We start from the raw sequence: 19,117 nt of genomic DNA on the forward strand, positions 1-19,117 counted from the left end.
TGGTATTGAATGCACAATAACAAGGTAGCCTACATTTATGACACTATAAGCCCACCTGGCCCAGTTTAAAGGTCCAGTGTGTAAAATGGGGGGAGAACCGTGACATCCAGCGTTCAGATTCTTGATTGCAGCGCTCACTCACTCGCACTCATCCCTCCTGTCAGCAAAGTGACAGTAGCCTCTGAGGACAAAAAAACTTGTTTACCACGACTGGGATGACTGGGAGTATTTCAGGGGCATGGAGCGATGAGGTGAAGATCTAAACCATTTTATGATATGTCTGCTGTTTCCTACTCCTTCTTCTTTCCTTCCGCCTTCTTTTTCGTTGGTTTATTTATGAACGCGAAACTCGCAAAACGTGCTCTCTGGCTGGCTGGATTAATCTGTTTGGGCTGCCGTACAAACATGGCGATTATACACATACAAATATGTTCATGGGTAGTATATTCAGATTCTGCCAATAAACTTTGCCAATTATTACACACTGGACCTTTAATGGAAAACACAATTTTATACAATGGGGCAGGATCCCTGCTCCATCTTTGGGGCTCCATCTTTGTGGGTCCCCTGGTCTACTGTATTGCAGATTGTGTAATGAATGATGAGATGTTTTACAGTTGCCAGGATAATAAAAGAAATTCAAGTTGTAAGAAAGAAAAGAAGAATTAAAATGCACAATTGTTAAATGCTTTTTTTTTTTTTTAATAATATAGTAGGCTATATCATGATATTTGACTTGGACATATCTTTTGAGTATCAAGATATTGTTTTTTGATACAAGAATGTACAAGCTTGCTTTGAGGCTGGAAAATGTAACTTAACATACCAGAGTAAATAAAATAAAAAGTGAAAATAGGCCTAATTTAGAAATAGGCTACTATTCCTGGAAGGTGACTGTCACATTTTTGTATGTAGTTTTCAACATTCCACTACTTTCAGGCAGATTTCTGTTACATCATGCTTTAATTATAGTCTTTCAAGGTACAGCATTTGTTTCTTCTGTGATCTCAGTCTTCCAGGTCACCGTAGTCGTTAAGCGCTGAAATCATGGGCAACTGGACTTCTTGAAGACTATTTCCCTCTCATCAGAAAGGCTTTTTCAGTTCTAAAAAGTGGATGGACGATGTGAGAGTCCATGGTAGAGCATATTAACAAACACCACAACACAAACAAGTAGATACATTTATATCCTACAGGTGAAATTAATTCTGTGCTGTTGTCTTAATAATTTAGTACTTTGTGCAAAATAGATTTTTGTGAATGTACAGCTTCTGACACCAGGTGGTGCTGTTGATTGAATAAATTGAAATCTAATCAAAAGCGTTGACACATTGAGCTTACCTGTGGAGTACAAAGTGCAGCTGTAAACCTTTACAGCAAATCAACTGCAGGTGACACTATTGCAACATGACACACTCAGGAGTCTGACTCCCTTTAAACTCATTTAAGCTTATGAAAGCTCAGTAAATATTGCTACATTAAGGACATGAATACTATAGGCATGAGTCATCAAAACAAAAACAGAACTGATTTTGCCATGATGACACACACACAAAATGAAAACAATGGTAAAAATAAGAAAAAGAAGAAAAAAAACAACGGACAAATACACAATACATTAAGTTACTAGGCTGAAGCTGAAATCTTACTCAGACTGCTGCTCAAGTTCTCAATAAATCAAAGATGAGCAAACATATTTATCCAGTTCTCACGTCTATGCACAGATTTCCAGTCAGTCAGATACAGGATTAAATTTATTGTTTAGTTTATCTGAAAGTCAGGTCTGGGCCCTAAATATATTTCAGAAATATGTGTTATGCCCATATGTCTCTCAGGTCTGCAGCAACCGGCCAGTGAGTGGTGGCCAGAATTAAAGCAAAACTATCATCTTTAACCTTTTGATCTCACTCCCATGACATGTTATTATTACTACTACTACTATTATTATGATTACTGAGGTATAATCTGTATATTATACAACTGTTTTATGACTTTCAAATTTTTCTTCACCACACTGAATGATTTCGTGTGCTATCTTGTCTCACCCAGGACAATTTCTTTGGAGTGAAAAGTGCACTGGTGAACACACAAGAATATGTGAAATGATGGTATTAAAATTAAAATGTATTCTTGTCTGAGGCAAGTTACATATATGCTCTCTTTCTAGCTGTTGACTGTTTTATTTTGAGTGTTTCAACAGTTCCAGAAACTGTTGTAGGTCATGAGGATCGTATGTCCACATTTAAAGATGAAACACGACAACCAATCATTGAGTTATACTGAGTGGCCATGTGACAGAGTTATAGGCTACATACAGTGATGAGTAGCCTACTTGAGGGACATCCAAGAGTGAAAGTACATTATTGTTTGCTGTATTGAGAGGTAGAACGTAAATTGGGATGCATTTTCATAGACAACATCAGCATAGTCCATAAATGGTATTACAAGTTATGAGGCAAATTTATTTTTGGACAGAAAGTGTTATCAGTGTTTAGAATTAATTAAGACGACCATCCAAAATTTGATTTTCTGGAGAACATAGACAATGGGAGGTTTAATCCTTAAAACCATCCTTTTGCAACTGATACTTATCTTTCTTTAACATTAGTTTAGAGATCCTGCCTCTCTTTTGATTTCTCTTCGAGCATGTGTCTCAGATATTCAGGTGAACTGAACCGTGCGCAGGATTTACCCTGCTTATAACCAGCTAATTGTGTGTGTTCAGGTTTCTGTTTTCTGCTTTCATTTCATGTGAAAAGACATTTAATCACTGATAGGTCTATTGGACTGAGTGGCGCTTTACTTCCTTCTTCCATGTAAATGGATTGTCCTGTTGATAAACCTTTGACTGACTGAACGTGGGTACATGTTATACACACTTGTGTTACCTGAAACCTTCCATTGGATATTTGAATGAAGTGGTGGACAGCAAATCCCTCGAATTGATCTAAAGGATAAACAAAGGAGCTGGTGTAGCCAGTTGCCTGGTCACATTAAGCCAACAGAGAAACAAAAACAAAAGACAAATACTTATCATAATCAGCAGCAGCGTCCTGGGTACAGAAATGCAGAAAGGCTGGTTACAGCAAGAGGGAGGTGTGTGTTGTTGTTCTTATTAATCAATCAATCAAATCAAATAGCCTTTATTGTCATTGCAACAAACAAGTGCAACGACATTTGTGGTGCCACATCCATTCCAGGGCTAAAACAGACTAAAACAAGCTAAAAAGGACAACCTCAATGACACACATGTACACTCACACAAGAAAAAAATAAATAAGTAAGTCATCCAGTATTAGAAATCTGTACTATAATAAAACCTGTAGGAATAAATAGATATTGCACAATAGCATTAAGAAAGTGCTGTTTGGTGCAGTGGTGCAGGGTTATTTATTTTGGCTGGTTGCTGTGGTTAATAAGTCTGATGGCCCAGGGGTAGAAGCTGTTTCTGTGTCTGTTGGTGCGTGACTTGAGACTTCTGTATCTTCTGCCAGAAGGAAGGAGGGAGAACAGGCTGTGGCCTGGGTGTGACTGGTCCTTTCTTATATTCCGGGCTCTGCGGAGGCAGCGAGAGGTTGCAGTGTCTTCCAGGGTGGGCAGAGTGCGGCCGATGGTTCTCTCTGCCATCTTTATCACCCTCTGTAGGGCTTTTTTATCTGCAGCCGAACAGCCACAATACCACAGAGAGATGCTTACCATTTGACGGATAGCTTTTACACTTGTGACTAATCCTGTTTCGTGATTTTCATAGGCAGGAGAGGGTCAAATTGGGTGGCCTCAGAATTCTGTCTATAGCCCACTATTTGCAGATTAAATGCAATAGCAATTTGTGGTGTGCCTGGCTTGGCCCTCAGTAAGTCATATTTATCGAACAGAACCCAGTCTGTCTCTCAAAGCTACGGTTGGCAACAGTTATTTAGGGCATACTCACACCTGCTTTGTTCCGATTCAGCAACTAAACTGATACATTTGTCCATTTGTGTTCACACAGGTTAAACGGTCCAAGTTGTAAACAAATGTCATGTGCTAACAAATTCTTATCTTATTGGTCAGAAATTGAAGAGACCCAGAGGAGTTTGCTTTTGGTTATAAAAGAGTCTCATATTAATGTGGATGAATCTACACACTGGTTAATGGGTCCATTTTCAATAAATATATCGTTTTGTCTTTATGGTTATTAGGTTATTACATTGACATTTTTAAACATCAGATTTTCTCTTGAGAAGCAGAACAATTGTCACTAAAAACAAATCACCAACATTTCCATGCTGTCTAGATGCAATTTATGTATTATCAGATTTTTGTTTAGATATTACAATTTGTGACATTTTGACCACTTTTGAAATTTGCCTTGACACCTGGTGCCCGGCCTGTGACTCCCTGAGTCTATTTGAGAAGACACACAGCAGGTCTCACTCACAGACAATTAGCTCAGTGAGTTGGAGCTGGTTCCTGGTGTCAGAGGATGTGGGTTCAAGACCCAAGGAGGGAGTTGATGATAACACATCAAAATACCAGATGGTCTTTGTGAAACAAATGTACAAAATAAATAGAATAGAATAGAATAGAATCTTACCTCAAAAACTGACTTTTCTTTTTACAGTGGTTTCAAATCTGCCTGCACGACAGTGAATAGCTTACTCAATTTGTGAAGCCACCGTAGCACTGCCTCTTGCCAATTAGCTCAGTGCGATAGACAATGGTCTTTGGTTCTAGAAGTTGCAGGTTCAATCCTCAACTGATGCCAATTAATCATTATAAGGTCAACTAACTCGGCCTGAATAAGTGCGTCCAGTCGGGCCGGTACGAACCAGCACGCCTGGTCGTTAAGAACCACTGAAGACCAGCAGCGTGCGGTGTGTTGTGTCGGTTTCTGTGTCAATTACGTTACAGTATAACAAATCGCTCCAGGGCTCGATTGGAAACGAGCCGAGACCACCTCTTCAAGCGATCTCAGCTTGCTTGTTTTGTTCCGCATCTAAGCGCGATTGCTGTGTTCACATTTGATCAACGACCCGATCTCTGAAATCACTCCGTGTTTCGGAACGTCTCCAATCAATCCAGGTATGAAAGCACCCTTAGATTTGCTGGAACTGTCACAATCTGAAAAAAGTGATGAAAAACAAATCCAACTCCTCTGGCTCCACCTACAGCCTGTATTGTATTTACAAAAAAACAACTCCCGGAGCTGTTCCACCAGTTGAGGGAGGGACCTGAACTTTACCGTTTTGAAATTTCCAACCAAGTCTTGGAATTTCGTCATTCTTACCGACTGTAGCTTTGAAATATACAATATCATTGTATTCTGATGTAAAGTATGTTGTACCTTACGGTTCTGTCCTTGGCCCTCTGCTTTTATTTTCTCTAATCTCACCTCTTGGCCAAATTATCTGCAGCCATGGAATTAATGGTGCGTTCCAGGCAACCCGTAACTGGTGTTTTTCCAACATGTTAACTCGTACCAGTTTGATCTGGTATGAAGTTACGGGTTTGTTTTAGCTCATTTTCACAGTAACAGGTTGGAAAAACACGGGTTACGGGTTGCCTGGAACGCTACAAAGTCCTAAATCCTGAGTTGAAGTCATGACTTACAGGTTCAGCTGCACCTGTTAACAACATATCACTCTGAGTCTGAAAAACGACAACAAACTCCTATTTTAAATGTCCGTAGGTTTGTTCAGTTTGTAAACACAACATTCAAACTGGGCCCCTCGTCTAGGGCTCAATTGTGCAGCCTCCCGCCCCTGACAGCAGCAGCAGCAGTTATCAGGACTGCAAAAAAAATGAAATACAGTCCGAGTGAAGCGCTGGCCGTCGCCAGCAACAGGATCCTCGAGGGCCAATTTGCAACAAGTAGGAGGGTTAGGGGTTAGCCCTTGCGGTGGCTAGTGGGGCTGACAGGGCCTACTTGTGCTGCTCACCCGACTTCACCTGTGCTCTGTCACTAGCTGCATTTCCATTGCAGATTTTCGCAAAATAAAACCAATATTTCTGAAATTTTGAAAAAGTACAATTGCTATTTGCGGGTTTCCATTGAAAGGTGTTTTGCGAATAAATCGTAATGTAGTCTCGTGATATCCCATAATTCTTGCCCCGCGAGACTTCACTTTGAGGAAGATGGACGTAATCTCATCTTTGATATATACTGACTAGATGCCGCGTTCCCAGGCAGCTCTATTGAGTGGGATACGTTAACGCGGCCGCCATCTTGGTTCGGGGGAAGCTGTGTCTACTTACTGCATTAGTCAAAAGAGGCAGAGGTATATCAACGATTAAAATCGCCATAACTCACTGAATATTCAACCGATTTTCAAGCCATTTGGTTTATTATGAATGTCAGACATTTATTTATGACGTCTATATGTCTATGGTCAGAAACCCCGGACCAAGATGGTGGCGCTATTGACGTACGTTGAGAAGCAGAAGGTGGCATCTAGTCAGTTTATATATCTATGATCTGCCTACAGCTGCTGCTGTTATTTAACAAAGACCAAGGCAGTGCTTGACTGCTGAAAGGCAAAGCCTGTGTGGCACTGGCAGCGGCCACAAATAAGGGACACCAGCGTTGGGGACATTTTGGCGCAGGAGGGAGTGGAGCGTGGATGCAAGCCAATCTCCTTCAACCATGCACAGAAAAGGGGAATGATAGGAAAGGTATTTCTAATTTATTGAGAAACAATTCCCAGGTCAGCAATGCATACCATTTGTCCCCTCCAGTCACATAAACCAACCCATCTGTGGACACACAACTCCGGTGACTCCGGTGACGTGTAAATGCGAAAAAAGTGTTTCCATTACACTTTTGCGATACATGTTTATATCAATATGTCTGAAAAACCACCTCATGAGAGCGAAAAACTTTTTAGCGATATTTGAGAGTTTTTTCGAAATGTAGGCCTAGGTGTTTCCATTACCAGTTTTTAATTTCGATATTTAGGTTTTGCGTATTTCTAGGGTTAATGGAAACACAACTACTGACTTCTTCTACCTCATCAATAAATAGTCCTTTTGTTTTGTCTGTCGTGTCTGTCCTAACAAGCATTCCTTGTTTTCAAGTTGTCAAGTTTCAGTGATGAGTCAAAGTCTTTATTTCAGAATACTGCAGCTAGAACCAAAGCCAGGAAATTTTATAACATTTCACCAATTTTACCATCCCTTCATTGGGGTCCTGCTCGTACCAGATCAGACTTGCTGCCTCTATATAAAACTCTAAAGGGACTCACTCTGTCCTACCTGTCTGATCTGATTAAATTTAATACTGTATCTATTGCTCTTTGCTCTCAGGATTCATGACATTCGCCTATTCCTGGAGTTAAAAAGCATCAGCTGGCTGCAATGAATTTACCTAATGGGCTCCTTTGCTGTGAGGAGTAGATGACCCCACTTTCCAAACCAAGCTTAAAACATTATTTTCTGCCCCAACCTTTGATTAGCCCAACGTTTTTACATTTCAGGTTTTACCTTGAGATGGTTTTAGATGTGAATTGTCACTTTATAAATGAAAAAAAAATCTTCTGTTGGTTCTGTTGATCTCATCAGTCTGGTGTTCTGACAGCTCTACAATCTAATCCATGATCAACATTACTTTAAAAACTTCAATAAAGGTTGCAGTGACCATGCCTGGTGGTCTGAAGTGTTTGATTGTTTTCATTTTGCAGGTATATGCTTGTGGCTTGGGTCATAGGTAACTTTTTTAAAATTGCTCTTCCACCCTAATGTCTCCTTGCAGCACGCTGTTGCCTATGACAACAAAGAACAACAAAGTATCAATGCATGATTACACAACATCATTGTATTACGGTGCATGAAGAAGGTGTATTATTTGACTGATGTAGTGGTGACATTTCTTTGAAAAATAATCACAATGATTTTTCACATTTATTTCCCATTGGAGGTAAAAACTGAAATATATTAGCATGTCAGAAACCGAAATATAGACAATTTTAGAAAATGTCATGCCATAAAATGTGAATGTTTGCAGAATACCTATTATATTACATTAATTATCTCAGTTTGAAACACCCGTTTAAATTATGGATTTGTGCAGAAATGTGCTCTGAAAATGCCTATATTATATAATTGTTGTGCTTATGTTTCATTTTCCTAACAACAAGCACTCAACAAATAATGAGAAGAATCAAAACCCAAGCCAATGTAATATACATTCACTTTCAGTTTGAGTGTTTTGACAAAAGGCGCTTTCACCACAATATATTCTTGTTCAATGAAAACCAGTTTTTGGATTTGGAACTATGTTCTCAAACATTGTTTACATGCCATTGAACTGAATAGGACAGTGTGCAGCTTCTCTTGCAGGTCTCGGGTGTAAGCTATATAAAGATGCTGCAGGTGGATGTGAGCAGCAGAGAATCTGAGGACAGAAGTAAGTTCTGGGCATCATGGCTTCAGCACTGGTTCTCCTGCTTTCGCTGCTCCTGGTCTCACTGGCGTCTGCATCACATCACTTTGGTGGAACTGTGACATTCACCTACAAAGGAAGAAACTCAGATGGATCACATAAGGTGAGTGAAATTATTATGTTCTGTAACACAGATGATGAGAACAGAGGTTTTTTTTTTTTTTTTTTTTTGGGGGGGGGGGTCATATTCAAGAAATCCCCTCTGATTTTGTACAGCAATTGTTATTTTAACCATTGCTTGTTATCGTGAGTATGGTAAGTACATGTAATTTTACAATATGTAAATTTAAGTTTAAAAATGTACTGCTTCTTAAAGGGACAACGAGGAGTTTCTATTCGGTTATAAAAAAGTCTCACGTTGATGTGGATGAATCTCCGCTACCCACACTTGTTAATGGGCCCATTTTCGATAAATATATCGTTCTGTCTCTATCGTTATTTTGTTATTATTAGTGGTGGCGGAAGTGCTGGTCGAGCCGACCAGCGTTTCCTTCGTTGCGAATCATGAGAATAACGCAGCCGCATCGCCGTTTATGGTCGGAACTACGGTGGTATGTGAACCTCTTTGAACCTCTGACTTTAATTATTGATGAATGAAAACATGAGTCCGTCTTGCGCCCGGTCAAAGAAATGTACGGTGCGCGCGGAGGCTCATAAATGTAGTGTGAAAACGCTTCGCTTTTCCAAAACTCCTCGTTGTCCCTTTAAGTCTTTTTCCTTTTGTTTAGCATTTTCAAATGTATATATATATATATATATATATATATATATATATATATATATATATATATATATATATATATATATTATTTGCAATTATATGCAAGGAAACCCAGTAACCCATGGTATATGGATTGAAAAGTTAACATCCATAGAGTAGTATCTACTATCTTGTTAGTTTACCTAAAGCTGGAATGTAGTAGAATGGAAGAAGTATAAGCAATAAATTTACATATATTACATATGTATTACAACTGTTATACCAACAGATGGTAATTAGTTTAATTTAGTTTTTAGCACAAATCGATTTGGACATTGTTAATTTTCTCTGGCAGTAATAAAACTAGCTGAACTGTAACTTAAGACAAACATTAGAAGCTAGTTAAGTTATCTAAACTATTGCTTAAAGGTGTACAGAAATGGCCGTTTGTCCTGTTTGTCGCGCCGAGTTGTCACGAGCTGCAACACGAGTTTACCCGAGTAAGGAAAACGAATTTGATTGGTCGTTATCGAGCGGGCGGGATATTCAAAGCTTGGGGCGAGCCCGAGCTCCGTGTGTGTGTGCGTGTGTCAGACGTTTGAATGTGAATCGTGTACAGGCTGACGTATAATCCGTGCGCCTGCATTATCCAATGCGGAAAAAAAAATACACACTTTCGTCCTGGATTTACTCAAAAATAGAATTTTTCACAAAGTTTGGCCTACATCGTCTGATAGATATACACTAATTTAATGACCCAGAGTGGGCTTAAATTCAATTTTCTTTTCTGTACACCTTTAAGACAGAGGTAGATTGTTGAAGTTGTTAGTAAAACAAAAATTACTTACATTAAATAAAATAACTTAAGTACACTCAAAGATACTTTGTGTTGTAAAGTATCACTCTGTGATCAACAGTGTTGGACACTTTAAAAAAGTAATTAGTTAGATTTACTAGTTGCTTTCCCCAAAAATGAACTTAATAACTGAATTACTACATGATAAAAGTAATTAATTACCAGGAAAAGTAATTATTGTGTTACTTTTTAATAAAATGCTCAAATATGTCAAATTACTTGCCTTCTCTCCCTAACCCCATTTTTATCTGGAACTAACCAACTCACTCAGCAGGCTCAATGACGTGCTGTATCACTCAGCCTCTTCCACATGCCGCTGATCCAAAGATCTGACAGGCAGAGTGATACAGTGCAGTTATCCACACAAACGCTTAATTTAATAAGCCGGTGCATATTCTCATTTGCCCAGGTCATAGTATTTCAAAGGAGGTTAAAGGTACGATATGTAAGAATGTGGCCAAAATTGTTGCTGCAGTCAAATTCAAAACACAGCAGCGCGTTGTCCCCCCTCCCCTACCCACCAGACTCCAGGTTGCCAGACAGCGACGCGCTAACCTCCGCTCTGCTCACTCAGTCAGTCTCAAAGCAGAGTAAAAAGCTAAATATTCATCAACAACCTCACTGTTTTATTGCTCTGACTCACAGTAACTACGAGCGGAGTTCACGTCACTCAGGTGATCTGCAAGTTATTGTTACATTCACCGCTCCGACGCTGTGTCTGCAGCGCTGACACGCACACACACGCACAGACACGCACAGACACGCACACACAGACACACACACACACACACTGTAACCCCGCATCTACCGGAGCCGTAGTGCGTGTTAATCACGCTGTAGATGAGCCAACATATGAGACGTCTTACCGCAGAATAAACGACGCGAGCCGCTCCGGTTCTCCTCCACTTTCTGACGTCGGATCATAAAACATGAGGACCGGAGACAGGCGACCTGACCGGGACAGACTCCTCTCATGAACCGCTCCACACGTTCACAATCACTTCATTCACCATAGGCTCCATTTCGCCACATTTCCTCCCTCTTTTCTAACTTTCACTTTGTAATTCTTCCCTTTAGCTTTAGCTTTAGCAGCAGCTCAAACTAACTAGGCTACATGCTCATGTGACAGTTGACGGTTCCTGTCACTATGCCTCCAATTGATCATGTGCCCTGGCTACTTGGCCAAAGGGATGTCCCTTTGGGTGACTGGCAAGCGCGCATGACTCTTACCCGGGAGGTGTGGGTTCAATCCCCGCCCGGGCCCTCTTCACCTTGCCACACTCACAACAGCAATCCGTGTAGCCTATTAAACGACAGAGCGACAAGCCGCTTCTACCGTGTGATATCAAGCAAATATGACCAATAACCGATAATAGAACACAATCTTTTTTTTCATGATCTCGTTTTATCTCCCAGCCGTATTTGCAGCTCAGTGGAAGCTAACTGGCAACCCGGAGGCTGAAATGCCACAGACGCTGTGACAGGGAGAGAGCGCTGGGTGGCGACACAAGCCAACCATAGAAATTCAAAACATAAACATGATTTGCGGTCCGCAAAAAATTTTTTTTAATGCGAATATCTTGGCTGTAGGATTGTTGTTGGTGAGTTCAGTATGTTATATGAACATTATTCCTGAGTCTCTGTTACATATTAGGACGATTTTACAGCCAGTTGCTTTAGATTTCTTACATACTGTACCTTTAAATCGAAAGCAACTGGACTTAGTTATTTGTCTAGGAAGACGTTTCACCTCTCATCCAAGAGGCTTCATCAGTTCATGTACACAACTGACCAGGCTGGGACTGGTCCAACTATCTGGTGTGGAGACTCACTATTTAATAATTTTCCACAGGTAATTATTCGAAACAGGAACACGTTCGATGGGTGTCAGTACCACCACTCCTGGAGCTGTTACCTCCACAACTGTGGCCAAAACACAAGAAGTCAGACGGGTGTGCTTGACAGGAGCACCAGTGCTCCACAATACAACTCACAGTGGTGTGAAACTGAAACAGTCATTACAAAAAAACTCTGGAGTAATAGACCTTTTCAAGAGAGGTGGGTAGTTTTTCCTCTCTCTTTTTTGTGTTAATTTAAATTTTATTAGTTCTACACATCTGCCGTGCATCTTTCAGTATTTGAAGTGTCATTTCTACACATATCAGGGCAGCTAGCTGTTGTTGGATCCCAACGCGCAGTGGCGGGTACGGTACCTCCTGGAGGCTGATGACTCATGTGGATTTGGGAACAAGATCTGACACCAGACAACCAAACAGATCACCAGACATTGCCATTCTACCTTTCCTCCGGTAAGCTTCCTCTTGACCCTGAAACTACTCACCACTGGCTATTTTTAAAGGAAATCTGCAATATTCAGATCCAAACACACTTCTCCAATAGCTGATTTGATCTTGTTTTCTTATTAACTCATGTTTATGTGTCTGTTCAAGAGTTCCTCAGAACTGCCCACGGACATACAACCTGATGTCGTATGATCCTGACGGTGACCGAGTTCGATGCCGATACGGAATGGTCTCTGGTTTAGAGTGCAGCAACTGCCAACTGCCTTCAGGCTTCCACTTAGATCAGGTCATTTGAAAAATCTGTTTACGAATTCATTGCAAAATATTAGAGTGATACTATAACTTTCTTATCTAAGAAATGTTCTCATTGTTAGGACTCCTGTACATTACACTACCAAAGCGCCAGTTCCAACCCCAGAGTTTTTGCATTTGAGTTGGTGGTGGAGGATTTCCCGCAAGGCCACATCACTCTAGCCTACACCGATGGATCCCACTCCTCAAGGAGTCCACTGATGGCAGGGAGGAGAAAAAGACAAGCATGGACTCCCTGGCCCACAACAACCGCACCATCGACAACAACTCCATGGTGGTGGTTCACTACAACCCCACAGTCAACCACCACTGCATCATCATGGTGGTGGTGGCACTCTACAACCGCAGCTCCAACGACACATTCAGCACCATGGTGGTGGTGGCACTCTACAACCACAGCTGCACCAACAACCACAGCTGCACCAACAACCACAGCTTCAACACCATGGTGGTGGTGGCACTCTACAACCACAGCTCCAACGACACATTCAGCACCATGGTGGTGGTGGCACTCTACAACCACAGCTGCACCGACAACCACAACTGCACCGACAACCACAGCTGCACCGACAACCACAACTGCACCGACAACCACAGCTGCACCGACAACCACAACTGCACCGACAACCACAACTGCACCGACAACCACAGCTGCACCGACAACCACAACTGCACCGACAACCACAGCTGCACCGACAACCACAACTGCACCGACAACCACAGCTGCACCGACAACCACAACTGCACCGACAACCACAACTGCACCGACAACCACAGCTGCACCGACAACAACAGCTGCACCGACAACCACAGCTGCACCGACAACCACAACTGCACCGACAACCACAGCTGCACCGACAACCACAGTTGCACCGACAACCACAGTTGCACCGACAACCACAGCTGCACCGACAACCACAACTGCACCGACAACCACAGCTGCACCGACAACCACAGTTGCACCGACAACCACAGTTGCACCGACAACCACAGCTGCAACGACAACCACAGCTGCAACAACAACCACAACTGCAACACCATGGTGGTGGTGGTCTACAACCACAGCTGCACCATCCACAACCAGCACCACGACACATTACACAACAATACCATGGTGGTGGTTCACAACAACCACAACTGCACCGACAACCACAACCAGGACCACGACACATTACACAACGTCGTATGCAAACACTGCTCCTCTCAGTAAACTACCTTTGCAGTTCTCTTTCCTTGGTAAGTATTATTGTCCCCATACATGTTTGACAATATTTCTGTGAGGTAATCCACATTATTCATTCATGCTGAAAAACCTTGATGTGTAGCATTACATGAGCCTGTAGAAACTATTAAAAAGATGCTGACATCCAGAATCAAATCAATTCCTCATTTTAAGATAAGTTAAAACTGTGAATGCCTTACTTATTTATTTATTTTATTTTCTATGTTTAACTCCAGTGGACCCACCTGCCCCCTCATGTCAGGAGGGATTCTACTTGCCAAAGTTTTTGCAGCCAACACCTGAAAATGGAGCACACATCCATGCAGAGGTCAACAAAGAAGTGGAAATCAGAGTCAAAGCTCAAGCTGCGTATGCAACGTAAGCATGAACCTATGTGATCAGTGAGGTCTTGTGGCAACAAAATGTTGTATATATTAGCATAGAAGATTACATCACTGATAACGAAGCAATATCTGGTTTCTTATGTTTTCACACAGATTATATGATATCATCATCAGTGGACCACTGAACACCACCAAGCACAGGAACACACATGACGAGTTTGTCATTAGGTGGACACCTGTCTTAGATGATCTGGGAGATCATTACCCAATCTGCTTTGCTGTTGAAGCAGCAACAGGGTGAGCACTGGGTTCATTTCACTTACGACAAATCAGTGTGTGAACAAAATCATAATGTAGGTGTTTTGCATATTTTATAGGTCTGCTGCAGCCACTTTTCAAACCACACATGGTCACTATTTCCATCACCATGTCACCCCAACTTCACAGTAAGTGACATTTCTCTGTGTTTGAGGTTCAGCAAAATTCATGTCCAAGCATGGCGGTAGAGGACAATTATGATGAGGCACAGTTGAGACCAGAGATGAAAATTAATCCACAAAGTTCATAGTCATTTCAGTGTCATAGGTTTTGGCTGGATTTTTTTTAAATTAACCCTATCTTTTGGCTCTTGTTGTGGGTTTAGGTTTTTTAACATCTGTGTTGACCAATGCTTTTCAGGTCGGGCATCTATCAGTCTGAGATGAGGTGTGTTGTAGTGGACGTTGAGAAGGAGCAAGGTGAGTCACAGCAGGTGTTATTTACTGTCAACATTTGGTGTTGCAAGTCCACCTAATGTTCACCAAATACTTAACCTGCTAAATGGTATACAGCCCTATGGCTGCCACGCATTGGAGAGCAAACTATGAGTGTTTAACATATTTACTCACTCAAACTTCAAGCTGCATTCTGAAGGCAATTCTTGACCCTTCAGAGGCAAAAAGATACTTTCAAATTTAGACACAGGTCTTTGGTACTGCCAAATTGCAATATTAAGATACAAATATGTCTGTATGATGCTATATATCATAAATAATAATGATAAAATGAAAAGAAAATAATTCATGTATTATATTTACATACACAACTTGCATACATATCTCATTCCAGTTAAAGCTCATGTGGTGTGTGATGAGTCATCAATGACAGTTCATGTTGAAAAGTCATCATTTGATGGCCTCCATGAAGATCATCTGCGGCTCAGTGATCCCTCCAACATTGCCTGCAGCCTCCAGACACACTCCAACAGCACTCACGTCATCGCCGTTGTCCCCCTCAATGCTTGTGGCACTCAGATCGAGGTAATGAGGGTCGTTTGTTTCATTACCAGTGTTGGATGTTTCCGTTTTCATTTACTTATGTGAACATTACCCTTTTCAGGAAGACGATGATTACCTCATGTTCAAGAATGAAATCACCACCGTTGACAACATTGCAGACGTGATCACCAGGAAGCACCTGCTGGAAGTGCAGTTCTACTGCAAGTATCCTAAACGAGGAAATGTGACGATGGGCTTCACTGCACACAGAAAGAACGTCACAGTGTGGGAGAAAGGCTTCGGCACGTTCACCTACGACTTTGAGTTCTACCCTGATGGGCAGTACCAGGCACGCATTGATCCTCGGTCATACCCTCTGGAGTACGACCTTGGGAGCAGGATTTACATGCAGATAGAAGCCACCTCCTCAGTCAACAACACTGAGCTGTTTGTTGAGTCCTGCAGAGCCACACCTTATGATAACCCCAACTACCACCCAACCTACTCCATCATTGAAAATGGGTATGAAAACTTGTTGTTGGGGCTTTGTAATTAAATCTCCTGTGGGTGTGATTGCTCTGTCGCTGTAGTGGTATCAAGTGCAATGTTTGCAATGTTCTGGGGTCTCATTTATAACCGTTGCGTACGCACAAAACGGGGCTGAAAGTGGCGTACGTGACTTTTCACGCCAAGGTTGTGATCTATAAAAAACTAACTTGACGGGAGAATGTGCGCAGCTCTAAGCAAACTCTGAGCCATGCGTACGCATGGTTTGGAGGAAAAGGGGAATTGGCGACACAGACGGTGGTGGTGAACTGAAGTCAGACTCAGGAAATGATGATTGAGAAGAACGATTATGTTTTATTATCGGCCGTCACACATTTAATTTCAACCCGTATGCGTTAGATCCATGTTGCCACAGTGATTTAATTCAACAGCCTTATTTTGCATCGGACTGGTGTTTCAGAAACATCTTCTTAGAATCTAACTTAAAATTCAAATCAAAATTCCCTCTCTATATTTAATCACCACCGTCTCTCCGTCATATTGTCCACTCCCAGAGCGCAGGAGGAGGAGAGGACGGCGCGGCTGCATGGGATAAATACATGGTGTAAATAACTATATGTTCCTATGATACTGTGTGAACATAGGATCGAGAGTCAATTAAATCTCAAACTCTGGAAAAAAAGCTAATCGTTCCCACAATTGTTACATTCTGTTTTCTTGTTATCAAGAGAAGTGTCATGTTTGATCATTCCTCAGAATGTAACTGATTCTGCTAATTATTCTAAGTTTTATCGATCAGTCTAATTACTGTAAATGTATGAATACAGCGGTGAGCCCCGTGCGTAATTCTGCACCACGGCACCGCTGGAGGAGAAAGGAGGGAGAGGGAGACCATGATGAAGGTTAATAACTCGTTTCAGATTAGAACTGTTGTCATTGTTGTAACTATGTGCCGAACCGGGTCCAGCATGTGAGAGGGCAGCGCACCAAAACAACACCGCGTGCGCTCTGAGCCGCTGACGCCGTTAACAGCTGCAGCAACACGTCACGTCGCCACTTTCACACCTGCAGCTAATTCACAACACCGACAGAACAACAGCACGTCAGGCTCATTGACATGCAGATCACATTCATGTGGTGGTTTGCATTGACCATCTACGGTTAAAACAGGGCGTGTACAGGGCGGAACGTGAAGCGGATTCAGCTGCGCACAATTGTAGGAACTCTGTGATTTATAAAGGGAAGTTTGCTTGCAAGTGTGCGTACGCAGGGTTTTATAAGTCTGAATATTTACTGGCGCACGCAAAACCTGGCTTTTGGGCGTACATACACTTTTAGTAACAATCCCACGCACAGTTTTATAAATGAGACCCCTGATCTTTTTTTATTTTCCTTTGACTAGGTGTGTCGTGGAGCCAACTGTTCAACTCCATACCCCCGCCCACGAGAACCAGTTCAGGTTCTGCATGGAGGCCTTCAAGTTCATTGGACTGCACGATCAGGTGAGCAGAGAATCATTGAATTAGGTTTGATCAACACCTATAAATGAGATAGTTTGATAGACAGATGTGTTTGATAAGGTGGTATGTGAGATCTGGCTACTGTTGTTTTCAGGTGTACATCAGCTGTTCAGTCGTGGTATGTGAAGCAGGATCCTCGAACACCAGATGCTCGCGGGGATGCGTCAACTCTACGTGGCCAAGCGGTCATCACCAACATCACCACCGAAAGAGAGAGGCCATCGTCCAGACCACCAACCACTTTGTTTCCCAGGGCCCCTTGCGCTTAAAGAGATCAGCAGAGGCACCATCAGCCACAGGTATGAAAATGGGCAGTGTTTCCTTATCAGCCATGTTTGAGTCCCAAGTAGACTTTGGACAAGACTGAATTCAAATTGTGTTTCTCTTTTCTCCAGTGACCAATCTGAACCTGAACCTGGTATTCATCGCTGGGTGTCTTCTTGCAGTTGTTGGCATGGTCTGTGGAGTGATCATGTACAAAGTCAAGATGTCAAAGGTCAAATACCAACCTTTGCCTACATCTGAAAGTTAAGACCGCAGAGTTTGCAGACTTAAGAAGACATCTGAATCTCTGAACCTTATTTTGACAAGTTTCTTCTGCATAATTTGGGTGTTTGTGTTTCTCGTAATATTCACAATTAAATAAAGGATTTGTATGTACACAATCTTACAATTGCCAACAGCTATACAGTATGTGTTTAAATGGAAATACTGAAATCAGGAAAATTATGTCTTTGCAAGTGGAAAAAACAAACACTTTTAGAATGATTAACATTGATGATGATGAACTTGTACTGCAGCTACTCGGTGATCGATCAATGTGTGTTTAAAGGTCTGGGATTCTAACTGCTTCAACTTATATTTACTGCTGTCTGATTTAAAATGCATTGAAGATGCTGATGCATCTGAACTTCATCTACAATGTATGTGCTTTGGAAAAATAAATCTCAACATATATACACTACTACACCTATTTTGGCTTTTGTCATTTGTTGTGATGTGAAAATATCCCCAAAAGCAGGAACCAAACAGAACAAATACAAGTACAAGATTATAGCTGCTGCGCAGCAATGGGTCGGGTCCGGGCTAATTTTGACAAATTCTGAGCAACAAACAGGAGAATAGAAAGACAGGACAGTTGACCTTATAATGTTCAATTTGCATGATTGAACCCACAACCTCGGGAACCAAAGACCGTTGTCTGTCGCACTGAGCTAATTGACAAGTGGCATGCTTCAGTGGCTTCACAAATTGAGTAAGCCATTCACTGTCGTGTAGGCAGATTTGAAACCACAGTAAAAAGAAAAATCAGTTTTTGAGGTAAAATTCTGATATGTGTTTGTCAAACATCTACTATGAGTCTAAGATGTTAGGAGCCTTCGCACATGGTCCAGTCCAAGCTATTTGGATTTTTAAATTTAGAGGCTTGCTGTGATGCCACCATTAGGAGAATTGTCTTGTGTTTCATGTTGAGGACAACTGACATTTTGATCTGTCATCATCATCATCACCACCCTTGCTGGGTGTCGTACCCACAGCCTCTGACACCAAGAACCAGCTCCTACCTCGCTGAGCTAATTGGCTGGTAGTGAGACCTGCTGTGTAGCTTCATTTATCCACTCAGGTGAGTCAGTGCCCGGGCAGCTGTTGTGATGAAATGGTCAAAATTTCAGAAATT

The 19,117-nt window shown here is 41.7% G+C and overlaps 1 protein-coding gene across 1 annotated transcript; it reads left to right on the plus strand.

The window, feature by feature from the left end:
* Positions 1-12,201: 12,201 nt before the first annotated feature.
* LOC311008161 (CUB and zona pellucida-like domain-containing protein 1) lies at positions 12,202-17,971 on the plus strand (the record flags this gene model as incomplete). Its single annotated transcript, XM_084001595.1, has 11 exons — positions 12,202-12,284; positions 12,426-12,564; positions 12,781-12,963; positions 14,075-14,190; positions 14,310-14,453; positions 14,835-14,893; positions 15,342-15,454; positions 15,534-15,934; positions 17,322-17,421; positions 17,534-17,738; positions 17,835-17,971. The coding sequence occupies 11 exons, from the start codon at positions 12,202-12,204 to the stop codon at positions 17,969-17,971; spliced, it is 1,680 nt and encodes a 559-aa protein (XP_083857721.1).
* Between the last annotated feature and the right edge of the window lie 1,146 nt (positions 17,972-19,117).

Source organism: Trachurus trachurus (genome assembly GCF_905171665.1).
Source record: "Trachurus trachurus genome assembly, chromosome: 3".
In the NCBI taxonomy this organism is placed as follows: Eukaryota; Metazoa; Chordata; class Actinopteri; order Carangiformes; family Carangidae; genus Trachurus; species Trachurus trachurus.